This window comes from Sarcophilus harrisii, chromosome 3 (genome assembly GCF_902635505.1).
Source record: "Sarcophilus harrisii chromosome 3, mSarHar1.11, whole genome shotgun sequence".
Lineage (NCBI taxonomy): Eukaryota > Metazoa > Chordata > Mammalia > Dasyuromorphia > Dasyuridae > Sarcophilus > Sarcophilus harrisii.
Window position 1 is genome coordinate 358,510,186 of NC_045428.1, and position 12,708 is coordinate 358,522,893.

At 40.3% G+C, this 12,708-nt stretch overlaps 1 protein-coding gene across 4 annotated transcripts in view; it reads right to left on the reverse strand.

Moving 5' to 3' along the window:
* DDX6 (DEAD-box helicase 6) overlaps positions 1-12,087 on the reverse strand; it is a 39,728-nt gene extending 27,641 nt beyond the window's left edge. The window contains exons 1-4 of one of the 4 annotated variants that reach the window (XM_003764146.4): positions 11,835-12,087; positions 7,309-7,785; positions 3,593-3,656; positions 2,923-3,027 (exon numbers count right to left, since the gene is read on the reverse strand). In XM_003764146.4, the coding sequence (XP_003764194.1) occupies positions 2,923-3,027; positions 3,593-3,656; positions 7,309-7,508 (369 nt within the window). In that variant the 5' untranslated portion in view covers positions 7,509-7,785; positions 11,835-12,087. Of the gene's footprint in view, positions 1-2,922; positions 3,028-3,592; positions 3,657-7,308; positions 7,786-10,728; positions 10,854-11,023; positions 11,074-11,509; positions 11,772-11,834 lie in introns of those variants that run through there. The other 3 variants (XM_031960097.1, XM_031960098.1, XM_031960096.1) reach the window with 3 other exon arrangements.
* Between the last annotated feature and the right edge of the window lie 621 nt (positions 12,088-12,708).

The following is a 12,708-nucleotide window of genomic DNA, read 5'->3' on the forward strand; positions in this document are numbered from 1 at the left end:
CTGCCACTAGGAAGACCTGATTTCGAATCTAACTATGTGAGCCTGGACAACTCTGTTTGCCTCAGTTTCTTCATCTGTAAAATTTGTTAGAAAAGGAATTATCAAACCACTCCAATATCTTTGCCAAGAAAACCCCAAATAGGGTCATAAAGAGTAGGACATCACTGAAAACAACAATAAAGCTCACGTATCTGTATCTATGACATCTCTAATCAACATATTAAGATATCTATATACTTCATTATTAGGGCTTCTTAAACGTTTTCCCCTTTTGACTCCTTTTCGCTTGAGAAATTTTTATGCGACCTCAGGTATATAGATATATTTAAAAGGTATTCAAATCAAATCACAATCACAATCATAATAATAAATCATAATTGTGTGACCCCCTTATTCAGTTATGAGATCCCATATGGGGTCACAACCCAGTTTAAAAAGTTTTGCTTTATATAACTTTAATATACATGGATAGAGCTATATTACTTAGATTTACATCTAAATATATCACACCATCAACAAAAATCTACATCTAGATACACAGATGAGACAAGGTCTCATATAGACATATGTGCACACATACTCACTTCCCTTACCCCCCCTCCCCCATCTAAAACTAGATAATTTAGATAGAATTGAGTGTCTTCCTATCTTACCTAAACTAAAAGAACAGAGACCACTCCTGGGCCTGATTCCCTGCCCTGATTTCAATTAGCAGAGAAGCTCTAACATGCTTCAGTTTTTTCACCTGAGTTGGTTCACTTCTCTTTAGTTCAGTGGCCTTCCATTCCTTGATATTCAACATATTGGTATTTGACTTAACGGCAGTCTAGAACTCCCAAAATCTTAGAAATTCACTAATCTCAGTATTTTTAAAAGGTAAATAATGGGAGGTGAATAAAGAAGTGAAACAGTCTTGTAAGAATAGTGTAAGGAGTATTTAAACTCAGACTGCTAAGAAAAACAAAATAGTTTTTTCAAAAAAAGTTAATACTGGGAAAAAGAAATCACAAAAAGAAAAGGAACACCACTTGGGGAAAGGAGAACTGAGGAAATAGAGCGATATAACAGACAACAGAAAGGAAGGAAAATTCCTCAACTCTTATTTTGCTTGTTATCTCTACTGAAAAAAATGTTTAGAAAAGGCAAAACAGAAGTGATTGATGAGCTAAAATCCAAAATAGGCATGTAGTTTCAGTCAATAAGCCTAGAACAATTCCAAATTATGGTATAAAAAATTAAGCAAATATAATTACTAAGCGATTGTTAGTAACTGAAATACTGTTGAGAATAAGAAAGGTGCTACAGATCTGGAAAAAGGCAAACCTTGTCCAATTTTCAAAAAAAGAGAAGAAAATGTAGTCTAAAAACTAAAAACCAGTGAGCTTAATGTAGGCTCTTGGCAATACTCTAAAACACATGATTAATGGGATGGTTTGTATATTTAGGAAAGGAAAAGGGGTATGTAAAACAAGTACAAGTTCATCAAGAACAGGTCATGCTATACTAACCTTTCTTTCTTTCTTTTTTGGAAAGGGTTTGGTAGCCCAGAGGAATACTGCAGATATGAGAAAAGTATTTCTTTTGTGTTATCCCTGGTGGACAAGATGGAAGGGTATGGACTAATGAACTAAGTATGCAGTTAAATGGATTCAAAACTGATTGAATGACTGGATTCAAAGAGTTATCATTAATGGTTAGATATTAACTTGGAGAGAATATATCTAATATTGATCATTGAATGGCCCTAAGAAACTGTTCTTCGCCTTGTGTTATTTAATTTTCCCCTCCAATGACTTGGATAAAGATATAGAAGGGATACATATGCAATTTACAAGCGACACAAAGGTAAGAAGAACAGGAAACAGGCTGAAAGAAGCAATATCTAAAAAAAAATCTCAACAAACTAGGATATTGGCCTAAATTTATTAAGATGAAATTCAATAAGGACGAATGCAAACTCTTATATTGGGGTTCAAGAAATTAACTGCAGAGACAAATGTGAGGAAGCATGGATGAATGTACTATAAGCTTAATAATACTCACCACAGTGATTTGGCAATCAAAAAAGTGAATGGAATGGAATATTTAAGATATGAGACATAGTATCTAAAACATAATATCAAAGACTAAAATAGTACTGCTATACTTTGCCCATGGTCAGATTACATTTGGAGTATAATATTCAGTTCTAGACGCAACACTTTAAGAATGACAAACTAGAATGTGTCTAAAGAAGGGCAATCAGGATGGCTGAAGAGCCTCAAGATCATGTCACATGAGAGTCAATTGAAGGAACCTGAGTGGTTTACCTAGAGAATAGAAGAATTAGTAGGACAAGATTATTATCTTCAAGGATTTGAAATGTTGTCATATGAAAGAGGGATTAGATTTATTTTGCTTGTCCCTTGAAGGTGGAACTAAAAGCAATGAACAGAAATCATAAATAGGCTAAGATTTAGGCTTAATATAAGGAAAAACTTAACAACAATGGGGTACCCTCAGAAGATAGTAATTTCTCTCATTGGACACCTTCCAGCAGAGGGTTAAACAACCACTAATTAGGATGCTGGAGTTGAGATTATTCATTAGATGTGGGATGGACTAGATGGCTTCTAGTTACCTTTTCTATATCTAGTTTTGTGCTATCATATACCCTCTTATAATTTCTCATATATTAATATGATTTTTAAGGCTAGGAACTTAGGTATTCAAGGCCTGCTCAAATTTGGAAGAACAATTCTAAAACATCTGACTGACTCTCTATTACAGAATTAACAGAAGGAAACTCTATTCCCTAACTTTTATCACCAGAATTAAAAAAAATCTTTATATGACCTTCTAATAGATAAGTCTAAGAACTCAACTCTAAAAAACATACAAAGAGTGAAGAAAAAGACAGAATATTCATGTTTTCAAACATACCTGAATAGGAGATGGTTTTTCCCAGCCCATTTCAAAAATTCCCATCAGTAACTCCCTTTTCAAACAGTAATCTTCAAACTCATTTCCTTTTGTGGAGGTCACATCCTAGTGAAGAAGAATAAGCCAAGTTTATGCAAGCTCAGAGTCATAACCACTAAACTACCAAAAACCCTTAGTTTTCTACATTTCAAACATAAATCCAAACAGCCTACCTCTATACCAACTTATCAGCCCAATGGTCCTTGAAGTTTACATATGAATTTACCATCTAATGGCATTGTATCTAATACCCAAAATACATTACTTCAGATACTAGTGTTATGAAATTAAATAATTCTTGCAATCAAAGGCACATCATACTCTTTTTGAGTGTCAATTATTACATCATCTGTAAAATGAGAGGATATGGATTAAATGATCTTTAGCATCTCTTCCAGTTCTAAATCTAAATCTATAAGCCCACCAATCAATTTTGATTTTATCAAGTCATCCTTGCCTCCAACCCAAATCTCACTTCCTAGCTGTGTGACCCTGGGCAAGTCACTTAACCCCAACTGCCTTAGCAAAACAAACACAAAAAACTAGCTCTTTTACTTCATTAACATAAATTTATAATACCTCCGCTATTAGTTTCTTACCATTTTTCTATTTGTGTTTAAAAGAAACTCACCGAAGTTTTGATTCTTAGATCCTTTGGAGGGAGTTTTAAAGTCTTTTTCCAGTCATCACCAGGTCTAAAGAGAAAACAAAAGAAATTTAAGAGCTAGAAATGCTTTTGTAACAATACTATTCAGCAGCATATCAAAGAGCAAAAGTTTATTACATAAATAAACTTTAAACAATTATCCCAATCCCTCTTTTCCATTCTCTTAGGTAGGTTTTAGGAATAGATTGCTACCTGATTGTTCAGCAGTGTCAAAGAGCTAAGTGAATTGATAAAAATGTTCCCCTAATGAAAGTACTACAACCCAACAGTCAGAGGAAGATAACATTAACATTCCCTTTAATTACCTCAACTTGCTTACAACTAAGGGGAAAAAAAAAAAAGAGTAATACAAATGTATAGTAAAGAGGAAAAAAGACCAAGAATATTATAATTCCAAATTCTATTTATGAGAAATGATGTTTTGCTTACTTCAATCCACTGCACTTATGATCTCTCTGATATTCTTTATAAAAAAAGGCTCCACACATCTTAATACTGAATAACCAAAACTATTGTTAACACATACAACTCAATCTCTATTTTTTTCCATACTAATTTCAAGTGGTCCACAAAATGTTCACTTCATCCAGTAACCCCATAGATTCTGAGAAAAAATCCCAATGTAAATAATATAGCAGGACACCAGGACCATATATTCAAATTTAAAAAATCCTCAAACATCTACTGATTACATAGCACCAGGTAAGGCATTGTGGTCATGATTGAAAAGAAAAGAAAAGAAAAGAAACAAAAGACAATTTATCTTCATAAGGAGTTCACAATCTGGGAAAAAGCAAAACACATAAGCCATTAAATAAGATCACAGTGTCAAAAAAGTAGCAGTAAGTACAAAATGAATTCAGAAGGACAAATTTGTCCTTGTCATCTGGAAAGACTTCATGGAACAAATGGGACTTACAGAAGTTATAATACTCAACTTTATTAATTATTTGTTTCATTCACATAATCTAATTTCTTTTAGAAAACTTGGTCAACGTTTAGTCAGAACAGCAGAATAAAAAGAACAGTGAACTTGGAATCAGTAGACCTGAGTTCTAGACCCTACTTAGCTAATGCTAACAGGTAGTAAGTGTCAAGTTCTAAGTGGGAGAATGAATTTCCTCATCTATAAGACAAGGTTGTTACTACTTATACTATCTACCTTACAAAGCTATTGTTGGGAAAACATTTTGTAAAGTACTACAGTAATATAAGTTATTATTTACACATCTTCAAAGACCTTATATGCCTAAAATGTATGGTGTATACACACAAGGATATTTCTAAAATTTTTGAAAAAAGCATTAAAAACTTATTAGTCTTTGCTTTTGGTAATCTATCATACTCCCAAGAAGCATACTGGGAGCAAAATAAATTTATATTTGGGAAAAGTCAAAGAGTATAAATTCACCTAAAATTTCCTTTTGACTAGATGACTCTCCATGAGTGACTTGACTTTGGAAGAAACTTCCAATTTTTTATAGGTTGTAAAGTTCATCATATAAGACCTGGTAATGTTAACTTTCTAAAGGGTCACCATATCTCTGACAGTGCTTCTGAAACAAAAAGAACTGGACCCTACAGAACAAATATCAAGCAATGTATACCAAAGCCTTATCTTGGGGGGGGGGGGGGGGGGGGGGGGGGGGGGGGAACTTCTGTCAGATGAATCCAATTACAACAGTAGAAACCAACATTGGGTTTAAGAGGCTTTTGATTTTTATTTAATAGTCATATCACAGTCTTCATCAGACCGAGAGTCACCATTTTAATACTTTTAAGAACTTGTGATCTGACTGGTGTGGTCCTCCCCTAAATCCATGTAGACAATGTAAATGGTCAGGCTCAGAATGATGGGCCTTTTCACATTTACTATTTAGGCCGGGTCTATTCTTGGCCACCTGTTAAGGTTGGCAGGATAAGCCATAGCTCAAATTCTGTTGCTGTAACCTTCAAACAATGATGATAATAAAAATTGAAACTAAAGTACTTTAAAATACATTAGCTCATTTGATCTTTACAATAATCCCATGAAGTAGCTATTACAGATAATATTATTTCCATTTTACAGATGAAGAAACTAAGGTTCAGAGAAGTGATGTAATTTGTCTATTGCACAAAGCTGAGCGTCAGAGGTGGGGATTTAAACTCAGGCTTTTCTGACACCAAATCCAGTACTCTATTCACTATACCACATTGCTTCTCCAAAAAATAAGGGTCACTTAGATGAAGAGACATCAGAGTTCATGATCTGAAATACTTTCACTAAGTATAGGCCTTTAAATGGCAAATATCACCACCATCTTTAAGAAACTTTTTTTTAAGAGTCTTTCTGTAAGTCAAATTTCTAGAATTTGGAACTTGATAGCATTTATACAGTACTTTAAGAGCAGAAAAGCCTATTACAAATCGCTCATTTATATTCACAACTCTGGAAGGCAAGTGCTATTATCCCCATTTTGCAGATAAGTAAACGGAGACAGGCATGACTTGTCAGAGTAAAACAGCTAATGAGTATCTCCAATTGGATTTGAACTAAGGTCTTCCTGACTCTTAGGATCTATCCTAGGCTCTATCCACTGTACCATCTAACCTGCCAACAGAAAATTAGTAATGTTTGAAATCCATTTTTTCCCTTAAGAATTCAGAAAACTAAACTATTCATGACATTTTTTTTGTCCTTATTTATTCATATTGCAAGAAGGAATGTTGACAAGAAGCAGGGATTTACATGAACTGATGCCCCCCAAAAGCCAAGAAAACAATATATACAATGATTACTATAAAAGGAACGAACAATTATCACAAAACAATCAAAAGTTAATGTTGCAAAGGTACAAAGAATGAGTTTGGCCCCAAAGAAAAGATATGAGAAAATACCTCCTTTTTGTTCTTTTGTAAAGAAGAGGAGAATTGGAGAGGGAAAAATAAGGATGAGAAAAAGGGGACTCCTTGGGTTTAAAACACTGCTAATTTTGTCACATGATTGGAATTGCTGATTTTTCATTTTTATTAAAATTTTTAAAAAAAGGATCTTTGTTATAAGGGATAGCTGAGAGGGAGGGATGAGATACAAAGAAAGATTTAAGCAATGTAAAAGTAACCTATTGACAAAAATTAGTTTTTTTGAAAGAGCTGCTGAAATTATGGAACTTAATACTTCAATGGGTGATGTCAATATGTCATAGGAAATTAGACACAACTGACTTTAAAATCAAAAACTTGAAATATTAAGTTTTGATGCATAAACTAAAATAGAGTTACAAGGCTAAACAAAATGTTACACTAGAAAAACCAAGATGAGACCATGGTAGTTTCAAGGATATTTAGTAAAGGAACTCACTGTCCTATTACTGACCTTCTGTTCCAATTTGTACTATTTATGAAAGTCAGAAGTAGTACATTTTGGTTGTTTTAAATATATTGATACCATAGCAAACAAGTTTGGTATCTCTGACTGGCTTCATTACTTACTAAATCTACATTAACCAGAGGGGGGAAAAAAATGTATACATATGTTGTGGGGGAGGGAAGTATTTGGGGTGACATATCTTTCCTGTGTCCTCCATTTGTAGCTCAAAGTATTAATCATAAAAAAGAAAACCCAACATATACAAAACAAGTCAACATTAAAATAATAGAATATCTATGATCCTTAAAGTTTTATTATTAATACTTACTTAATAGTGGTGGTCATACTCTGTGCTTGCTGTTGAGTGCCATTATTGATTGTGTTGGTATTTTTCAGCTGGTTCATCTGTTGCTGCGTTTGTGTGCCCCCTCCTCCAGGGCCACCACTGGGCTTCACAGGGCCCCTCAGCTGCCCATTTTGACTGGATAGACCCATTATAACAGGGTTTTCTGTTCTGGCCGTGCTCATGCTTTGTTATTTGTAAAGGTGTCTCTTTTAGACTTCAAAACTTTTGAAAGTCAGTAGAGAAACTGTAATAACAGTTTATTAGACTCTCCAAAACGAAGAGATAAATATAAGTCTTGCTCAATATATGAGTCCTTTATTGCAATGCAGGCAAGCACCTGTAAGTCTCTGAACGGTAAAGCAGTAGTAACTTGCTCTGATGCACTGAAACAACTTTTTTTTTTTTTTTAAAAAAGCCCTCTAACAAAGTTTAGTTATATTTGAATTTAATCACTTCAATCTGAAATGAAGAAAAAAAAAATCAATTATTTGGAATCGAACAGCAGTAAGATTTTTCTTTTAAATCAAATCCTCTTAAGGGACTCCCTAAACCATGATTTCCAGTTTTTAACATTTAAAAAGCAAATATAAACTTAAATTTAGCTCTAATCTTCATCCAAGGCAAAGAAAACAATTGTGAAGACAACATAGTGTCCACAAACCAAAGTTAACACTCAGGCAAAACAGGTAAATGTTGAATTCAAGTCTCTTAAGTACAAATTAAACTCATAGGAATAGAGTATTATTGCTGAAACTGAGAATGAGTTCAAATCTTACTGTGTGATCCTGGGCAAGTCATTTAACCCGTCTCAATTTCTTCATTTGTAAAATGGAGATAATAAAAGCACCTCTCCCAACTTTTGGTAAGATAAAAAGAGAATACTTGCAAAGTACTTCGAAAACCTTAAGGTTTCAAGCTGTATAAATGCTAGCTATTAATAGTGTTTGTTAGAAAATCAGCGATTGGAGGCAGCTAGGTGGCGCAGTCGATAGAGTACCCAGCCCTGAAGTCAAGAGGACTTCAGTTCAAATTTGACTTCACTAAACACGGTCTAGCTGTGTGACCCTGGGCAAGTCACTTAACCCCAATTGCCTCAACAACAACAACAACAAAAAAAAAAAAAAAAAAAAAAGGAAAAAAAGAAAAGCAAATCAGTCATTGAATCAGTATTATTTTTATCTAAAAACTGTTTTACATCTCCAAAATATATTTTAACAAGTTACATGACAGAAACTCATCTACCAACATGGCTGGACAACTCATTTTGTGTTCTATTTCAGATAAACTAAACTGAGTATTGAAAAGTTAAATTAGCTTCAGATTTCAATTCAACAATATCTGGCAAAAAACAAACAAACAAACAAAAAAAAAAACCACTTCATGACCATATGAACTTTACTACTTAGGATTCCTATTTTATGAAAAGGAATTTCTTTTGCAGGGAGTTGTCCTTTTAAGTAGCACTAGAAGCCAAATGTCAATTGGAATGTCTTTGAAAATTTAAAACGCAGACTTGCTAGGAAACTGATCAGAAAATGAAAAATCTCAAAATAATTTAAATTTTAATGCAAAGAAAGCTTAACATTTATTTAAAAGTGCCATTTTCAAGTTAACATTGCACATATTACAGTAAACAAAAAGTACATAGAAAATTACTTCCCATTTACCAAAAAACCCAAAACAAAACAAAACAAAACAAAAAAACCAACAACTCCAAATTGTGGTTCTATGAAATACTAAGCATGTAAACTTTAAAAATGTGTCAGGAAAAAAAATCCAAACCATGCTATCTTCCTAAAACCAAGGTTTCTATTAAAAAGGCTAAGTCATTGGTTCACCAAACAATGCAAAGGCTCATATAGCTTTACTCTGCTACATTTCTTGCAAACAAAAGGAAATGTGTAATGAAAAACAAAGATGATTTATATATTCAAGGCAGTTTCTGAAATTTGGATGGTACAATGAAATTTATTAGAAAAATGTTCCTTAACTCTCAAACTCATCGTTTAGAAAGGGAATGCTGTTTCGTTTTCATTGAACCCTGGTTTGCTCATTAAAAAGTCAGAATTTTGCTAAATAAGCTGAAAAGAAAATGTTAAACCCTTTTCTGGCTCCAGTCACCTAAGCAGACCATGGTTCAGAGCCACTCAATTTTGATACCATTTTTGCAATAAACAGCTTCCTGTTTTGACAGGTTTATACTATGATGAGCAACATTACCGCCTCCTTCACACAAGTAGACAGTGAGGATTAATTAATGTTAGCAAAGTGCTGAGAGGATGAAAAGGGCAACCTATATGGTTAAAGAGTTGTTGCTGTTAATAATGTGACACTCCAGCTCACACTTGCACCACATTTTTCCCTATAGCCAAACTGTGCCACCCATTTGAGACCTTGGAACCACTACCACACTTAAGAGAAAGAACCTACACGGCAGTTTCACAGGAGAAAATATTCCTCCCACCTTTTCCTCAGCAACCCCATTTCCGTCTTAAAGTTTTATGGCTGCCTGCATTTTCAAAAATAAGATCGAAATTCAGACAAGTAAGGAGGCTCCCCAGGCTGAGTTAATTACAGCATTTCCTAGATTAGAGCTCGCAAATGACAGTTTCACACCCCAAAACTCCTCACCACCACGAGCTTTTGTTTGCAAGTGCAGCGCAGTTCCCCCTAAAGCTCAGGGGGAAGATTTGGGGAGGGGGCTTTAATTCTGAGGGAGGATAGACAGAAGAAATAGGAGGACAAGTCGAAGGGAAAAGTGCACAACGACTTGGGGACACCCCTCCACCCGTATGTCGGTAATTTCTCGGTTATTTTCCATCCCAAAGCCGCTTCCTTTGGCCTTAAAAACAAAAGAGGCTGGGGCCCTGCAATGGGATCTGCGCAACACAGGCGGAGCAGCCGCGGCCCCGCCAGCTCAGCCAGCGGGAAACAATGGGGATTCCCCCTCCCCCTCGGGGCCCCAAAGAGTCTCCCCCCCCCCCGTTCGAACAAGCCCCTTCCCCCCCAATAACCTACGGGGGGCACTCCAGCCCCCCCGGCTGTCCGCGCACTGGGAGAGGGTGATGGGGCTGTCCACAGTGAGCCGCAGTCCGCTCCCCCCCCACCCCGCCACCCCAGTAGGGGGGGCGCCACGTCCCTGGCCCTGCGGCCCCCACATCCCCCAGTGTCTATAAAGCTGTCACCGGCGCGGGCCCGCTCGTCGACCTCCTCGGCCCCCTGTCCCGGGACCCTCTCTAGGCCCCGTATTCTGCTCCTCAGAGCCCCCAGCGCCTCCTAGGCTGCCCCCGAGGCCCCGGCCCGGCTTCAGGCCTCCGCCCCAGAGCGCCCCCTCCCCCTCACGGGCCCGGCCCGCTTCCCGCAGCCCCGGCGTATCGCCAGCGGCCGAGCCCGGCGCCTCACCCCAATAGCCGCGGCAGGGGCCTGTGTCACGGCGTCGAGGCCGCCGCCGCCCGGCTTCCCGGCTCCTTTATTGTTGACTCGAAGCTCCCAAGATGGCGGCGGCTCCTTCCTCCCCGAAACCCTCCGCCCGCCCGCCCCCCGGCCCTGCCCTCCCCGGCCCGACTCGGCCCGGCCCAGTCCAGCCCCGGGGTCCCTAGGGCCCCCTCAGCTGCGTCCCCTAGGGCCGCGGCCCCACGCTCCGCCCCGGCGCGCTCGCCAGCCCTCCCGCCCGGCGCCCCGGCTGCGCCCGGCCTACCTCCGCCGCTCCCCGCTCTCATGGCGCCGCCGAAGCCGCCGACCGGGCCGAGCCAACTCCGCCGCCGCGCCCCCTCCCTCGCTCGCTCGCTGCCGCCCTCCCTCTTTCCCTGCCTCCCCGCATGGCGGCGGCCGCGGCTCCTCCTCCCCTCAAGATGGCGAGAGCTCGGGCCGGGGCCGGGGCCGGCTCCTGCGCCGCCGCCACCCCATCTACCAGGGCCCGAGTCCTCGCTGAAGGAAAACTGGGGGGCAGGAGCCCCTAACTCAGCGGGACCGGGGGCCGGACCGGCGACAGTGGGTACCGGAGCTCTGGAGCCGGGACGTGGGGCTGCCGGGCAGGCACGGCGGGCTCGGAGCCCCTCGCTGAGACGCATGGGGGGGACGGGGCGCGCCCCCCAAAAGGGGCGCTGATCTAGGCAAGGCGGGGGCGCGGGAGTTCGCTCGCCCCCCTCCCCGGTGGGGGCTGAAAATTGGGGCGACCACCGACCTGATGCTTCCTGGTAGCGGGGCCGCCTGCTTGTGGCCGGAGGAAGGCACCCCCGTGTTTGGGCGGCCGAGCTGCTGCCCTCGCTGCTTCCAGCCCGGAGGTGCCCGCTCCCCATCCCCCACCCGCGCACCCCGGGGCGACTGGCTGCCTGCGAGGCGAGCGGGCCAAGCGAGGGGCGCGTCCTGCGGGCGGCGTCCGGCGGGCTGGGGGGGCCGCGGCCGCGCACCCCTCCCCCAGCCATTAAATGCCCGCCGCCGGCGTCCGAGCGGCGATCCAAGCTCGCCTTTGGATTGTGCCCGAGTAACAATAAACAATAAAAGCTCACCGCGGCTCGCCGGCGCCTTACATAATCCCTTCGCAGCTTCCACGGAGAAGCTCCCCTGTTTCCCGGACTGGGAAACGGAGACTAGCATTTAGTGACTTCATTTTCCCGGAGAGAGTCTGAGGAGAAGGAAGGGCGCGGGGGGAGGGGGAAGGAAGCCTTCACTCGAGTCGGAGTCGGGATTCGAACCGGAGGCTTCGCGATTGTGGGTCAGGCACCGAGCTCCGGGCCCGTGACATAGTAATTAATAGTTTAATAAACAAATGTTTCTACGCTCGATTTAATCTACAGGTAGATCTAGGCTTTGCTAAATGCTGAAAGGATGAAGCAAAGGGGGGGGGTCGTCTCCTTTCCCCCCAAATAAAGCAGTCAGTTTCTAGGAGAGCCCTCTCGCAGGAATCTCACGGGATGATCCGTACATTCATAGTTTTGGGCTGCAGAGGAATTTAGAGGTTGTGTTCAGCTCTTTACTTTAAAAATTTTATTTTTTTTTAAGTTAAAAATCTATTTCTCCCCCAATCACCTCCCCTTTCCCATGGTAGGATCCGTAAAGTGATACTTTTACCGCTGGAAGGGAATTTAGAGGTTATCTATTTTACTTTAAAAATACATAATTTTTCTTGAGTCAGATATTTTTATCCTGATTCTTAACCCCCTCCTCCCACTGGGGAGGAAGATGAGGCAAGGAAGAAAAAAAAAATTAAGGAGCAAGTAAAATCCAGCAGAACAAATTCTTACTCTGGTCGCCTCCAATAATGAACTTCATTCTACTACGTATTATTCCATCAGCAGGGACAAGTTTTTGACTTTCATTGTATATCAGCCTACCACAAAGTCTGGTATATAGTAGGCACTTAATAAATGCTCATGGCTGCCC